General features: G+C 40.0%; 1 protein-coding gene across 2 annotated transcripts in view; it reads right to left on the bottom strand.

Annotated features, from left to right (window-relative positions):
- EFHC2 (EF-hand domain containing 2) overlaps positions 1–17557 on the bottom strand; it is a 255364-nt gene that overhangs the window by 15091 nt on the left and 222716 nt on the right. For both annotated transcript variants that reach the window (XM_066356706.1, XM_066356705.1), the window contains exon 14: positions 6990–7095. In XM_066356706.1, the coding sequence (XP_066212803.1) occupies positions 6990–7095 (106 nt within the window). The remainder of the gene's footprint in view (positions 1–6989; positions 7096–17557) is intronic.

Here is a 17557-nt window from a genome sequence, read left to right as displayed (position 1 = left end):
TCTCCTTCCTTTTGTTTATGTGATGAATCACATTAATTGATTTGCTAATGTTGTATCAGCCTTGCCTCCCCAGAATAAATCCCACTTGATCATGATGTATGATTTTTCTTCATATATTGCTGGAGCTCGTTTGCTAATATATTGTTGAGGATTTTAGCATCCAAATTCATTAGGGATATTGGCCTATAATTTTCTTTCTTTGTGTTGTTTCTGCATGGTTTTGGAATCAGAGCTACACTCACTTCATAAAAGGAGCTGGGAAGTCTTCTTTCCTCTAGAACTTTTTGAAATAGCTTGAGAAAAATAGGAGATAGTTCTTCTTTGAATATTTGGTAGAATACACTTGTGAAGCCATCAAGCCCAGGACTTTTCTTTGTTGGGAGTTTTTTGATAACTGTTTTGATCTCATTTGTTGTAATCGGTCTGTTTATGTTTCTGATTCTTCCAGATTAATTTTTGGAAGATTATATGTTTCAAGGAATTTGTCCATTTCATCTAGGTTGTCTAATTTTTTGGCATACAGTTCTTCATAGTATTTTCTTATAATATTTTGTATTTCTGTTGTATCAGTTGTTATTTCTCCACTCTCATTTCTAATTTTATTTATTCGAGTCCTCTCTCTTTTTTTCTTGGTGAGTCTGGTTAAAGGTAAATCAATCTTGTTTACCTTTTCAAAGAACCAGCTCCTGGTTTCATTGATTCTCTGTATTGTTTCTTTAGCCTCTATGTCATTTATTTCCACTCTAATCTTTATTATTTCCTTCCTTCTACTTCCTCTGGGCTTTACTTGCTGTTCTTTTTCTAGTTCTTTAAGATGCTGGGTCAAGTCGTTTATTTGAGCTTTTTCTAGCTTCTTAAGGTATGCCTGTAATGCTATGAACTTCCCTCTCAGTACTGATTTTGCTGTGTCCCATAAATTTTATTTTTATTTTTTTTTTTACAGAGACAGAGTCACAGAGAGGGATAGATAGGGACAGACAGGAACGAAGAGAGATGAGAAGCATCAATCATCAGTTTTTTTCCTTGCAACACTTTAGTTGTTCATTGATTGCTTTTTCATATGTGTCTTGGCCATGGTCCTTCAGCAGACTGAGTAACCCCTTGCTCGAGCCAGCGACCTTGGGTCGAAGCTGGTGAGCTCTGCTCAAACCAGATGAGCCCGCGCTCAAGCTGGCGACCCCGGGGTCTCAAACCTGGGTCCTCCGCATCCCAGTCCAACGCTCTATCCACTGCGCCACTGCCTGATCAGGCAAATTTTGAGTTGATGTATGCTCATTATCATTCATTTCTAAGAATTTTTTATCTCTTCTTTGATCTCATTGTTAACCCATTTGTTATGTAAAAACATGCTTTTTAGTTTCCAAATGTTTGAGTATTTTTCACTTTTTCTGTTGTGGTTGATTTCTCGTTTCATGCCACTGTGATCAGAAAAAATGCTTGATAGAATTTCAATTTTCTTAAATTTGTTGAGACCGCTTTTGTGCCCTCACACGTGGTCTATCCTAGAGAAGTTACTATGAGCACTTGAAAAGAATGTATATTCTGCTGCTTTAAGGTGAAAGGTTCTGAAGACATCTATTAAATCCAGTTGATCTAGTGTGTCCTTTAAGTCTGATGTTTCTTTGTTAATTTTCTTTCTTGAGGATCTATCTAGTGATGTTAGTGGGGTATTGAAATCTCCTACTATTATAGTATTGCTGTTGATCTCACCCTTTATATCCATCAAAGTCTGCTTTATATTTTTGGGTGTTCCTATATTAGGAGCGTAGATATTTATAATGGTTATATCTTCCTGTTGGATTGCTCCCTTTATCTTTATGTAGTGACCTTCTTTATCTCTTACTATAGCCTTTGTTTTAAAGTCCGTTTTGTCTGATATAAGTATTGCTACCCCAGATTTTTTTCATTTCCATTTGAATGAAATATTTTTTTCCATCATTTTACCTTCAGTCTATGTGCATCTTTTGTTTTAAGGTGTGTCTCTTGTAGACAGCACATGTGCAGGTCCTGTTTTCTTAACCATGCAGTTACCCTATGTCTTTTGATTGAATCATTTAATCCATTTACATTTAAGGTTATTATTGACATGTAGTTGTTTCTTGCCATTTTATTCTTTAAAACTGTATTCCTCCTTTGCTATATTCTTTTTCCCCTTTGATCTGCTTACAACAGGCCCCTGAGCATTTCTTGAAGCATTGGTTTGGTTGTAGTGAATTCCTTGAGTTCTTTTTTCTTTTTGTCTGGGAAGCTTTTTATTTCTCCTTCAATTTTTAATGATAGCCTTGATGGATAAAGTAGTCTTGGTTGTGTAGGTTCTTGTTCTGCATTACTTTGAATATTTATTGCCATTCCCTTCTGGCCTCAAGTGTTTCTGTTGAGAAATTGGATGTGATCCATATGGGGGCTCCTTTGTAGGTGATAGCCCTTTTTTTTCTAGCAGCTTTTAATATTTTCTCTTTATCACTTAGCTTTGGTATTTTAATTATGATGTGTCTTGGTGTAGATTTCTTTGGGTTTCTCTTTAATGGAGTTCTCTGTGCTTCTTGAACTTGTGAGAGGTTTTCCTGCATTAATTTAGGGAATTCTTCAGCTATGATATGATTGAACAAAGTCTCTATCCCTTGTTCTTTCTCTCTTCTTTAGGAACCCCTATGATGCGGATGTGATTTCTCTTCATATTGTCACAGAGCTCTCTTAGAGTTTCCTCAGACTTTTTGAGTCTCTTTTCTTTTTTCTGCTCTGCTTCCGTGCCTTCATTTATCTTGTCCTCTAACTTGCTGATTGGATCCTTAGTTTCATCCATCCTGATTTTAATTCCTTCCATTGTGGTCTTCATTTATGATATTGTATTTGTCATTTCTGAATGATTCTTTTTTACTATTTCAATGTCCTTTTTTATATTTGCTATGTCTTTATTTAGGTGTTCGTAATGACCATCTATTGTTGTTCTAAGATCTTTGAGTATCCTAACAATCGTTATTTTAAACTCTGCATCCAGTAATTTGGTTATATCTGAATCATTCAGGTTCTTTTCTGGGGGTTTCTCTTGATTCATTTGTGTTGCATTTCTCTGCCTTCCTATTTTATCTGTGTATAAGAAGGTTTTGGCCACTGGAGTCCAATGGGTGAGGCCTCTATGTTCCCTAGGGGTGGTTTGTCTGCAGGCCCACCATCCCCTCTGCCGCTGCTGCCCAGGGCATTTGAGTATAGGCGTTGCCGGTGCCAGATCACTGGAGCTGTCACTGCGGTTTCTGCCTCTCCTCCATGGGAGGGGCTGTGATCATGTGCCCTGGTCTATAAGACTGGGCAGCCTTGGCCTTTGCTCCGCCCCCATGGATGGAGTGATGTGTGTCGCCTGGGCCGCAAGCCTCAGCACCTCAGGTAGGGGTGAGCACCTCTGCTCAGCTACGAGTCTCTTCCTGTTTCCAGGCTTTTGCCCCACCCCCATGGGAGGAGTCCGCTCATGGGTAGGCTGTAAGTCTTGGCTTCACGGGCTGGGCAAGGCTGCGTGCCCACGCTCAGTCACGGGACTCTGCCTGTTCTGGGCTTCTGCCCCACGTCAGCAGGAGGAGCCAGCTCGCGCTTCAGACAGCAAGCCTTGGTTCCGCGGGCCAGGCGAGGCTGTGCACCTGTGTGCCCTTGCTCAGTGGCAGGTCTCTGCCTCTTCCAGGGCTTCCGACCTTCCCCCCACAGGAGGGATTGCAGGCAGGCCCACAGTTGAGCCTGATCTCTTTCACTCAACCCCTCCGCCCCCACCGGGCAAGACTGAGCTCACACCCAAGCCTCAGTCATAGCCAGCCAGCTTCTGCTCTTGCCGACGGAACTGCGCTTTCGCATCCCACCACTGCCTGCCCTCTGGCAAACCCTCAGCAGTGTGAGTTGGGTGCTGTAACTCAGACCCTAACACTCCATACTGTAGTCCCGAAAGCTCCTTGCTTCTAAGTGAGTCTGCTCCGAGTGCTGGGGGAGAGCTTGTTTGGCTGGTGTCCTGCTTCCCTTTGCTGGTATTGCTGTTTCCAGGGGAAATATTCGCTTCCGATTTGGGGAGTGACTCAGCCCAGGTTAGGGTGGCTGTCCTTCAGAGTGTTTCTGCCTATGCCTCCTAGATTACACTCTCTTCCCGCTGCTCCGGTCCTCTCCTCTCTCCCCATCCCCTAGAGCCCTGGGTGGGTGGTTTTGAGAGAGGTTTTCTGTGTGGTCTCTTTAAAAAGAATCCTGGGTTAGAGAACTCTGTCTCTTTCTCACAAACAGTATCCTGACTTGTTTTGCAGCTAAATACTGTCCATACACCTCTTCTAGGCTCTGGGGCTGCAGGTTGTGGCTTTGTTCCTGGGACTCAGGTCCCTCCCCTCCCTGCTAAACTCACTTCCCGCCACGTGAGTCTCTCTGGGCTGCCACTCGCTTCTGGGAGCTGGGCAGCCCTCTCCACGTTTCCACTTTTCCTACCAGTCTCAGTGTGGCTTTTTTGGTGTTTCTTGGTTAAAGAGTCCTCTTAGTTTAGTCCAAAGTTGGTTTTTCCAGATGATGGTTGTTGGGCAGATAAAATATATTATGCTCACTTTGTTAAAGATGGTGCTGCCCACCAGACATGCATTATTTTAATTCCAAAACCAAGTAAAGTCACTACAAAGAAAACTACCGGCTAACATCTCTGATGAACATAGATGCTAAAATTATCAACAAAATATTACCAAACCAGATCTAGCACTACATTAAAAAGATCATACACCATGCTCAAGTGGGATTTATTCTGAGGAGCAAGGTTGGTTTCATATTCCCAAATTGATAAACATGATTTATCACTCAAACAAAATGAAGGATAAAAATCACATGATCTTATCAATAGATGCAGAAAAAGCATTGAAAAAATCTAACACCCATCTACAATAAAAACTCTCAGCAAAGTGGGAACAAAGAGAACATATCTCAAGACAATATAGGCCATGTATACTGACAGCTAACATGATACTCAATGGGTAAAAATTAAATGCAATCCCCTTAAGATCAGGAACAAGACAGGGGCATCCCCCTTCACCACTCTTATTCAACATAGTACTGGAAATCCTAGCCACAGCAATCAGACAAGAAGAAGAAATAAAAGGCATCCAAATTGGAATAAAAGAAGTAAAACTGTCATTATTTTCTGACAACATGGTACTGTGCATAGGAAACCCTAAAGTTTCAGCCAAAAATCTACCAGACCTGATACATGTATTTGGCAAAGTGGCAGGATACAATATTAATATTCAGAAATCAGTGGCATTTTGTTTGCTGTTATTATGGTGATGATGGGACATCATGAGCCTCCTAATGGATCTCCATGCTCACTCTCTAATCTACCCACCATCCTACCAGAGCAAGCTCCTTTTAAAGTATACATCTAATCATTTCACTTTTTTTCTTAGAATTTGTCCATGGTCTCCAGACCTTGCAGGACAATATTCAAAACTCACCCTTGCATGTGTCTCCAGCCTTATCTTTTACCACTCTTTCCTTTGTACTTTCATTCTAGCCACACTGACTCCTCTGGTTCTGCATAAGTATCATGCTGTCCCATGTCCTAGAGCAGCGGTTCTCAACCTGTGGGTCGCGACCCCAGCGGGGGTCGAATGACCAAAACACAGGGGTCGCCTAGCCATCAGAAAATACATATTTTATTTAAAAATTTATTGTATAAGAAATATGTATTTTCCGATGGCTTTAGGCGACCCCTGTGTTTTGGTCATTCGACCCCCGCCAGGGTCCAACCCACAAGTTGAGAACCGCTGTCCTAGAGTTTCTATTGGAAATATCTTTTCCATACCATTTGGCTTTCCTACCTTGCTAACTCTTACTATTTATCATTGAATTACAAGTGTCACCTTCCCTGAGAAGACTTTTTGGCCCTCCTCCCAACTAATTCTTATTTATAAGCAGCTTTCTCCTCATCCTATTACATCCCATGCAGGCTGCACCACTCCATACTCCAAATCATGAGTGTATTAACACCGCCATTAACAGTGGGCCTCTGACCTTTATCTTTGGACCGCAGCACAGAGCATAGAACCTGCTAAGAGTGGATATTTAATCATTATTTGTCTGAGAATAAATTTTAATGAACAAGTTAAGAAAATGACTGAGCCAGAATTCAACCTCACTTCTGTTTAACTCCAAATGCCACCACTGTCTCCCAATCATCTGGAAGTTCTAAGGCTTTCTGAAACTCCAGAATAGCTGCATGTCTGAGGTAACTCCCCGAGGGAACTAGACCAGTTCCGGCCAGAATGAACTGGTCAGCAGAGACAGGGAAGAATAAATGCCTGTTTTCTGGAAGTATTAAACATATAACATTTGTTTTATCAAGGAACTTTCCCAAGAAAATCAATTTCTGGAGCATGTTAAAATATAAACATACCACCACCCACCCACTCACTCCTTAAAGACAATTGGCCCAAAGAGATCTTAGAGAATTCAGACAATTCCACAATGTTGAGAGCACATGAACTTTGTTTTTCCTAACCAAGCATTTTTCTACTAAATTTTTATTTCAAATTTGACTCCACTGTGAAATGTGCATCCACATGCTGTATTACTTAACCCAGGGTAAACCTGTGTGCACAGCCACGCAGCCACAGGTACGCTGGGGATTCTTGACATATTCACCATTTGAGATTTGCTTTTGTGGCTCATGATGATGTTACCAGAATCCCTTGATAACAGTGCTTACATCTATTTATAAGTGTAACCTATTATCCTATCTTCCACATAATTGAATGTGACTAAGGTTCAAAAAAATTCAGCTGCACAAGAAAAATCACACTCATAGAACAGATGTTCGCTCAGCATGGAAAGTGAATTAGCCTTTACCACAAATACCCAGAAATACGTAAGCACTCTTTCCAAAAGCATTGATGTTAATATTTTATATGGAAAAATAACTTTAAGATAAAGGACATAAAAAATGCAAGGGAGATATCACAGTTGGTTTTAAAAATAGGTGTTAATTTTACCTCTTTCAATGGCGATATTGCTACTAATTCAGGCATCTTATTTTTTCTCCAATTCAGGACAGAGAAAAATGACTTATAATTGATTTGTCCTTCATTGTCTTCAAACCTGAAAATATAATTATAGAATATGATTTGATTCAACCTGCAGAATTCAAGACAAAGATATCAGTTTAAATGCTACAATAAAAACATAGTATCAGGGATGCTTCAGTACATGATATTTTTCTTATTTATTACTAGTTTATTATCTGCTTCTAACCTTTCAGAATGTAAATGTGTGAGCAGAGATCTCACACATCTAATTCGCCAAAATATTTCCAGTACCTATATAAATGCTAATACTTAGTAGGTATACAATAAATATTTGTTGCAGTTGCCACAGAAATAAATCAGTTTATTCAATAACTAAGACCATTGCTGTATTTTGTTAAGAATATTTGAAGGTCTTTTTACTTTAAAATTTCTGATACTATATGTCAGTAAAATAAAATGTTCTTATATTTTTAAATTTCATGCCTTTTAAATCTTTAGGCAAGCCCAGATTCATTTTGTCTAGTGTATTTTTAGGAAAAAGAAAAGATATCTTTATCATTCATTATGTAGCCATTAAAAGGGGTTATTTAGATCCATATATAATACCATGGAAATATGTTCCTGATATATTACTGAATGGAAATGAGGTTATAAAATAACATGTAGAATTATGATCTCACTTTAGGTCTATATTTATATAAAAATATATAGGCCCTGCTGGTTGGCTCAGTGGTAGGGCGTCAGCCTGGTGTGCAGGAGTCCCCGGTTCGATTCCCGGCCAGGGCACACAGGAGAAGCACCCATCTGCTTCTCCACCCCTCTTCCTCTCCTCCCTCTCTGTCTCTCTCTTCCCCTCCCGCAGCCAAGGCTCCATTGGAGCAAAGTTTGCCCGGGCGCTGGGGATGGCTCTGTGGCCTCTGCCTCAGGCACTAGAATGGCTCTGATTGCGGCAGAGCGAAGCCCCAAGATAGGCAGAGCATTGCCCCCTGGTGGGCATGCTGGGTGGATCCCGGTTGAGCGCATGCGGGAGTCTGTCTGACTGCCTCCCTGTTTCCAGCTTTGGAAAAATACAAAAAAAAAAAAAAAATCTATATCTATATATATATATATAGAAAAAACTCTAGTAACAATACACTGAAGTATTAAGAATAGCTATTTCTGAGAAGAAAGATTATAATTTTGGGGTTTTTTCTTTAGATTTTTCTGTATCATCTGGATGGTTTTAAATTTATAATAAGAAAAAATTTAAGCCCATTTTCATTTAAAAAATGACTATCCCACCCTATCCAGATAGCTTGGATGGTTAGAGCATCATCCAGAAACTCAGAGGTTACCAGTTTGATGCTGAGTCAGGGCACATGTTTCTTCCCCCCCCCTCTCTCTTTCTTGCTAAAATCAATATAAAAAAATGATTATCCTGTACCGTAAAAGTATAGGTCAAAAATAGTGAAACTATTTGACTACTGATTCCTAATTATGGACATTGGCATAAATTCATCCTTAACCCATAATAAAGTTTTGGCCATTAAGACCCATTAATGTTAATGAAATTGTTATAATGATCTAAACACAAAATACTTCTTTGTGTAATATGTTAAATAGTAGTTATTCCAAATTTGACCACATTTATCAATTTTTAAGGCTAAATATATACTGCTCATGTAACACCATTTTTTTAAGGAAAAGACAAATGTGGTTACTAAAGTATTGTTCCATACACCCTGCTCAGGCTTCTGCCTTTCTCTCAGAAACTCCAACTCAACACACCCCTCTAACTAGCAAGTGAGGTACACAAGTTACTAATTAAAGGATGAACAGACTTGACCTGTGGTGGCGCAGTGGATAAAGTGTCAACATGGAATACTCAAGTCACCAGTGCAAAACCTTGGGCTTGCCTGGTCAAGGCACATATGAGAATTGATGCTTCCTGCTTCTCCTCCCTTCTCTCCTCCCCTCCTCTCTCTAAAATGAATAAATACATAAAAATATTTAAAAACAGTATATACATTTAAAAAAAGAAAGGATGAACAAAGGATAATTATAAGAAAACTCAGTGGTGACAAAAGCAGGAAAACAATATACTCATAATCACTCAAAAGACTTCTCTTTTTTTCTCAAAATATTAAGAAAATAATAGCTCATATTTATAAGCTAATAAAAACTAGCAGCAATGGGTCAAATGTTACAAGATGTCACATAGATTCATCAGCCTAAACAAAGTAGCATAAACAGAATTATCAGAAGAGGGGAAAGAGAATATGCTCTGTTTATGGAAATATTTGTAGCCAAAATGCAAGATCATTATGTCTTTTATTTTGTGTGTGTTTTGGGAGAAGAACTAAAACTCAATCAATTAAAGATGTTCTGAAAGAAACTTTCCTTTAGCATGGAGCCTTTGAAGAAAAGTATTCCTTAATACTGAGTAGGAGCTGAGGTCAGAGAATGAGATCATGAAGGGCCTTTGACTTTCATACTGAGAAAAACTACTGGACCACACTGTAGAGAGATGTGATAGGATTTAAGTTATATTTTCTAAAGATCACTCTGGATGATATATTGAAAACAGAATGTTGGAACAAGGCCAAAGTGGCAAGGGTAATTAACATTCTTTTGCAGAATCCAGATGAGAGATAATGGAGGCTTAAATGATGCTGGTGGCAATAGAGGGCAGTGAGGAGTGGTCAATTCTGAATATATTTTGAGTGTAGGATTTTCTGAAAGATTTTACATACTGTGTAAGGAAAAGGGAGAGAGGGTCTGGCTGGTTGGTTCAGCAGTATAGCATCAGACTGGTGTGTGGAAGTCCCGGGTTCAATTCCTGGTCAGGGCACACAGGAGAAATGCCCATCTGCTTCTCCACCCTTCCCCTCTCCTTTCTCTCTATCTCTCTCTTCCCCTCCTGCAGCCAAGGCTCCATTGGAAAAAAGTTGGCCCAGGCGTTGATGATGGCTCCATGGCCTCTGCCTCAGGTGCTAGAATGGTTCTGGTTGCAACAGAGCAATGCCCCAGATGGCCAGAGCATCGCCCCCTGGTGGGCATGCCGGTTGGATCCCTGGTTGGGAGTATGCAGGAGTCTATCTTTCTGCCTCCTCGCTCTCACTTCAGAAAAAAAAAGAAAGAAAGAAAGAAAGAGGGAGAGAATAAATTCAGGACAAATCCAAGGGTTTTGCTTTAAGAACTGAAAAAATAGAGCTGCCCTAACTGAGATAGGAAAGCCTGCAAGGACTACAGGAATTTGTTTTCAGCTATGGTACATTTTTAAAAAATTTGATTTTAGAGAGAGTGGAAACAAGAAAGAAACTTCAATTTGTTGTTTCACTTATTTATGTATTCATTAGTTGATTCTTGTATGTGCCCTGGTTGGTGATGGAACTCACAACCTTGGCATATGGGAATGATGCTCTAACCAACTGATCTACCTGGCCAGGGCCAGATATGTTACATTTTGATGGGAAGTGAGCAGTGAGCAGTTGGGTATATGAATGTAAAGTTGAGGATAGAGATTCAAGTTGAAGATAGAAATGTGGAAGTCATTAGCATATAGATTGAATTTAAAGCTACCAAGCTGGGAGACTAGATAAGATCACCAATGCAATAAGATTCTCTATCTGTTCCTACTGTACAGAATTTAATTGTCAGTAAATTCCTATTACATTAATTAAAAGAGGCACTTATTTAATATTAGAGGTTTCAGAAGTGTGATATCCCAGTAATTTGGGCACCAGTCAAATGACTATCATACAGATTTAGGATCACATCAAACTTCACTCCTCATATACAATTCACTAACTAGTCCTGTGGGTTCTACCATCATAGCCTACTACAAATTTCTTTTCTCCATTTCCTCTAGTTTTCACTAATTTCAAGCCATCATTTCTAATCTGGAACACAGCAATAGCTTCATATTTTTTAAATTAAATTTATTAGGATGACACTGGTTAATATAATTATACAAGTTTCAGGTGCCCAATTATACAACACATCTCTGGTTGACCATTTTGTGTGTTCACCCCCCTAAATCAAGTCTTTGTGCATCACAATTTATCCTGCCTATACCCTCTAACTCCCCATAATTACCATACTGTTATCCATGTCTATGAGTTTTTTGTCCTTTTTTGCTCTATCCCTCTGCCTCCCTCACTCAATACCCTCGACAGCTGTCAGCCTGCTCTCTATGTATAGGTCTGTCTCTATTTTGCTTGTTAGTTCATTTTGTTCATTATTTTCCACATATGAGTGAAACACATAGTACTTGTTTTTCTCCAACTGGCTTATTTCACTTAGCATAATGCTTTCCAGGTCCATCCATGCTGTCACAAAAGGTAAGATTTCCTTCTTTTTTATGGCTGTGTAGTATTGCATTGTATAAATGTTCCACAGCTTTCTTTACCGACTCATCTACTGATGGGCACTTGGGCTGTTTCCAGATCTTGGCTATTGTAAATAACACTGAGATGAACATTGGGGTGCATATATTTTTTCAAATTAGTGTTTCAGGACTCTTAGGATATATTCTCAGAGATGGGGTCGCTGGGTCAAAAGAACTGGGATCACTGGTAGTGCCATTTTTAATTTTTTGAGATACAGTATAAAGTTTTTGCACAATAAAGAAAACCATTAACAAAATGAAAAGACAACCCACTGAATGGGAGAACATATTTACCAATATATCTGATAAGATATTAATATTCAAAATTTATAAAGAACTTAACTCAAATCCCAGTGGGGAGGTAGAGAAGGGGTAAAGGGGGTGAGATGGGAATGGAAAAAGACTTGGTATGGGGAGCATGATGCAGTGGTAAGAGCATGTTATATTAAGTGGGACACTTTAAACCAGGGGTCTCAAACTTGCGGCCCGCGAACAATTTTGTGCGGCCCGCAGATTAATCCACGAACTACAGTTTCTGGTCGTTTTGTGACACTGAAAAGTGTTGCGTAACAGTTGCCTTTTGTAGACCTAGTGCGGCCCGCCGAACAGCTGTGATCTTGCTCTGCGGCCCACATGCTGAGTTGAGTTTGAGACCCCTGCTTTAAACCATGTCAACACAATCAACTAAAAATTAAAATAAAAAAAGCAAAGAATATGAATAGATACTTTTCCGAAGAGTACATAAGATGGCCGGTGTTTCTTGGAAGAATTCTTAGCTTCAAGTCTTAGGAAGATAAAGCATAATGAAGAGCAGAGGGAAGCATTATACATTGAACTTGAGCTTCTCAGCCCCCTTCCTTCCCCTTTCCTATTTCCATAACACCAGTGACTAGGCTTAAATTCTCCTCCTTTTCCCCATCCTTCCTCTCTCCTACTCAGCAGGAAAATATAGAATTTTTCTTTCAATACTCTAAATGGTCCCAGAAAGATCTCCAGGATCTAGTTTCTGGCAATTACCTAATGAAAATGAGGGCTAGGAGATGATTCATGCAGTGAAACCTACCAAACAAAAAGGCCCACCACCAAAATCTTCCAACATTAGGAACAGAAGCCAAAAAAATAAAAGGGGGCAGGGGTGTGCCCTGGCCAGTTGGCTCAGTGGTAGAGCGTCAGCCCAGCAGGTGGATGTCCTGGTTCAATTCGTGGTCAGGGCACACAGGAGAAATGACTATCTGCTTTTCTACCCCTCCCCCCCTCTATTCCCCTCCCACAGTCACAGCTCCATTGGTTCAAGCAGATTGGCCCCAGATGCTGCATGGCTCCTTGGAGCCTCTGCTTCAGGCACTAAAAAAAGAAAAAGGAGAAAAAAAAGCTCGGTTGCAAGCATGGCCCCAAACGGGGGTTGCTGAGTGGATCCTGGTCGGGGTGCATGCGGGGTTCTGTCTCTCTCTCTCTCCTCCTCTCACTTGAAAAAATAAGGAGAAAAAAAAAGGAATCAGAGAAACAAAGGCAATTCAGGTAGAGAGGGGGAAATGTGAGATAAAAGAATATGCATATTACATCCATGAAAAAAATTAAACAAATAAAAGAGTACAAAAAAAGTAAATTGAAACTACAAATGTGCTCTTGGAATAAAAAATATGATAGCAGTCCACAGATGCAGAAGAAGGGGTGAAATATAAAGTTAAGGAAACTAAATACGTAATAATGACAAAGAGAAAATTGGGAAGAGAAAAGATCTAAACTCAAGATATCCAAAATATAATGATATAAATCCTCACAAGAGAAAAAAATAAAAATAGAGAAGAAATTATTAAAAATCAATGGACAGTTTCTCAGAACCAAAGGTTAGAGTCTCCAGACACATTGAATCTATATGCAGACACACACACACACACACACACACACACACACAACCATAAAGCTGTATCCAGAACACCAAGAATAAAGAGAAGGCCCTAAACAGGGGTCTCAAACTCAACTCAGCATGTGGGCCGCAGAGCAAGATCACAGCCTTTCCACAGGCCGCACTAGGTCTACAAAAGGCAACTGTTACGCAACACTTTTCTCACTGCAGTTGAAAACAAAAAAAAAATCAGTACAAAATTGTTCGGTGGGCCGCATGCGGCCCGGGGGCCGCGAGTTTGAAACCACCTGCCCTAAAAGCATCTAGAAAGAACAACAATAATGGGAACCAATATTATGTAAAATTTTCAAGCATCATAACAGGAAGTTAGTAGTAGTATCTAAAAATACAGAAATAGCAGTATGTGCATTCTATTTAAATGTCATCAGAAAACGGTAAAGGGCTGAAAGTGGCTGCTTCTTGTAAACGGGGTCTGGGTGGTGGGGAGAGATGTGGCTGGAAACTGCTATTGTTGGAATAAGTTTTTTAGAATAATTTGATTTTTTTTTACTAAAACATGTATCAGTTTGATATAAATAAAAATTTTAAATGTGTAAAGAGCAGATAAAAGGCTTTGAAACATGCTTTTCAAAGTGCTAAATTTGTATCACCAAGTCAGACTTGGAAAGGAAGGAATACCACAAGTTGGGAGCATTATGAACAATTATTCTCCCAGTTCTCCTCCCTGCTCTAAAATTCTGCCCATAGCTCCCTCCTCCAAAGACCACTGACATAGTGGGGTTTTTCATGCCTTTATTTGTTATTATAATATATACTATATCTAATGTACACTATTTTTCTAGATGAGGTTGTGTGAGAGAGAAAACTAGGATATAAAGAATTGTTCCAGTTCTGAAAATATTCCAGGATGGAGAAGGAAACGAGGCAAAGGAGTGCAGAGATGAAGGAAGGCTTGACTATTAGAGGAGTGAGAACAAGTATGTCATTGCCTACATTACCTCTGAGTATTATCTCCCCAGCCACCCATCATGGAGTCTTCCCAGCCTCACCAAATCCTATCCATCCTTTCCAACTATGAATCGTATATAAAATGCGCCTCCTTACTTCAGGGTCATGCTGTGCTTCTGATCACAATTGTTAGTATCCTGATTCTCCACCTGAATCCCTTGCTTTGCTCTTTTCCAAATATTTGGCTTTTGCTAAGACTCTGATCCTTGGTCAAAGGGCAATGATTTGCCACTCTAGAGGAAATTCTTTTGAAAAGTCTATGAAGGCAATTCCAAAGAAGAATTTTTGATGGCAACATTGTTGAAATCACTACACAATGTTCCAGGGTAACTGCCCTAAAGGGTAGCACTAACTCCTTTTTTTAAAAACTTTAAACTTAGTAAATTATTATTATTGTTGTTGTTATTATTTTATATTTTATTTATTGATATTGTAGAGAGAGAAGAGAGAGAGGGTGGGGAGAAGCAGGGTGCATCAACTGATAGAAGTTGCTGCTTGTATGTGCTTTGACCGGCCAAGCCTAGGGTTTTGAACCAGCAACCTCAGCACTCCAGGTCGATGCTTTACCCACTGAGCCACCACAGGTCAGGCTAAGCTTAGTAAATTTTATAAGGCAAACACCCTTTGAACTACAATCCATATCAAGAAATAGAACTTTGTCAGCCATCCCAGAAGTTCTCCATGTTTTTAAGTGTTTCTATACTTGTTAAAAAGTCAGCCTCCATACTTTCAATTCCCAGCTCATCATACTAAAGTGTTTTCTTAAAACCTTCATAAATTCTTCTTTCCCTTTGATACTTGAACAACCCACCACTTCCTTTCCTACACAAACTAAGGGATATCTTTGTGGAAGAACAAGGGAAGGCAATTTCTCTGGATTCTCTCTAGAAAATAATGATCCCCAAGCATCCTACCCAAAGCCTTTCTAAGTGGGAGTTCTTAGAAGTGAGTCTAATGTGTCATTTGACTGCAGCTCTTGCTCCCCCTCCTGAAAATGATGAATGGCTTGAAAACTGCAGAAGCCACCCATCTCCTTGCTATGTGGAGTAAAATGTTCATCTGCTTTATTTCTACCATCTGTGGAGGTAAAAGGCATAGCAGAAACTGTATTTTGCTTAAGACTAATATGGGTTCCCCTCTCCTACAAAGGGGAATCTCATAACTTAAGGGAATGGTCTGGCTGCATGGCAGAGGGAGGGCAATGAAGACATTTTGGACTCACTTCATTGTGTTTGGTTTCAGTTCATTACCCAGGAAACCCAGAGGTGCACACTGAAACACTTGGTGAGATTCTTAAAAACCAGACAGACAACTTGAAAAAAAGTGGAGTGATGGGCAACTGCACCATTGTGACACAAGCAGGTACAGTTGGAAAAATGGCACTGCCGAAGTTGCCAATGAGTAACTCTGGTTATCTCAAATAGCCAGGCCTCTATATTCAATTGTGATCTCAGCACAGAGCACCTCAGTGAGGAGGGTTATAGCTGCCAGACCATACACATGATCAATATTCTGTTGGTCCACATGGTTTTGGATTTTTAAAAATTTCTTAAACTATACATCACCTTATATTTGAAAAGAATAAAGAGCATGAGAAGGAAAAAGAGAAAGAGAGCGAGAGAGACAGATAAATAGAAGGCTTTCTCTCCGAAAACTTCCCAGAGTACTAAACACTGCAATAATAGCTGCTACATGTCTCAACCTTTTTTTCTTTAAAGATTTTATTTATTGATTTTACAGAGAGAAATGAGGTGGAGAGGAGAAGTATCAACTCACAGCTGCCTCACTTTAGTTGTTCATTGATTGTTTGTTGTATGTACCTTGATGGGGCAAGCCTGGGGTTTTGAACTGGAACCCTCAGCGTTCCAGGTCGATGTTCTATCCATTTTGGCCCCATAAGACACAGTTCAACCTTTGCCCCTCAGCTTCACTGTCAGGTATTGTTGGTTGAAGTCACTTCTGCCTAAACTATGCCTCTGGAAGGGGGGCAGGGGGCAAGGCTGGGTAGAGTATAATGAGATGATTTTAAAGCCCTGTTAACTTTTTCCATTTTAACTGATATTTCTGGATGAGGCCCCAGCTCTCTTGGGAGGCCAATTCTAAGGCATTCCATGGAGCCCATAGCCAGCTATAAAAGACTAGCTTGGGGCAGAGCTGCTGGGGAAAGACTTGCACTTGAATTTCCAATTATTCCAAGCCTGAACTCAGAAGGCCACAATTAGGGGAGGAAGCTGCCTCTTTACTTCCCATTCCCACAAGGAACACAGAATTGAATGACCTCAGAATACTTTCTACCCATTATGGCTGGAGAACCAGAATTTCTTACTAGGAAATACTAATATCCAAACGAAGGCTTGAAGGGTTTGACTCAACTTATAAGTTTCACGTTGGAAGGAGGCAATAGAGTTTCACTTTATATGCAGGTCTGGAAGAAATGAAGCCTGTGTTTTTTGTTTGTCTGTTTTGGTTTGCTTTTGTGTGTGTGTATGTGTATGTGTGTGTGTGAGAGAGAGATAGGAAGGGAGAAAGATGTGAAGCATCAACCCAGCTCTGTCACTTTAGTTATTCATTGATTGCTTCTCATATGTGCCTTGACTGGGGGGCTCAAGCCAAGTGAGTGATGCTTTACTCAAGCCAGAAACCTTGGGCTCAAGTCAGGAACCTTTGGGCTTAAGCCAATGACCATGGGATCATGTCGATGATCCCACACTCAAGCTGGTGAGTCTGTGTTCAAGCTGGATGAACACATGCTCTAGCCAGCAACTTTGGAGTTTTAAACTTGGGGCCTTAGCATCCCAGGTTGATCCTCTATCCACTGCGCCACCCTGGTCAGGCTGAAGCCTGTGTTTTATCTCCCTGACCAACATACTAGCAAAGGACAAGTCCCTGAGGCTGCTAAGATGAATGAGTCTTAGCCCCTACTTTTAGAAGCTCAGATAGAAACAAAGATTTGGGTATCTCTAGAGTGGTCATTCTAATTCCACTAGAGATTCATTTTGGCCTGAAGTACACTCTTTCACTGAGAGAGCCCCCTTATACTTCAATGTTTGTATTTATGAAATGAGGAATTATACCTCCCATGAAGTAAAATGTTTCTTTTAATATACTCAAGGATTTACAAAATATTCTAGGGCCTTTGACATTATATCAATACAGTATGTTACTCTTGTTATGAATGGGTAATAGGTACCACTACATAGACATTTAAGTCTGATGCTCTGTGCATTAGTGAAATGACTTCATTTGGTAAGTAAGGTGACTTCATACCAGTTACCACAACACAAACTGATG

The sequence above is a fragment of the Saccopteryx leptura genome, chromosome X (assembly GCF_036850995.1).
Source record: "Saccopteryx leptura isolate mSacLep1 chromosome X, mSacLep1_pri_phased_curated, whole genome shotgun sequence".
NCBI lineage: Eukaryota > Metazoa > Chordata > Mammalia > Chiroptera > Emballonuridae > Saccopteryx > Saccopteryx leptura.
This window is presented reverse-complemented; position numbering and strand designations above follow the sequence as displayed.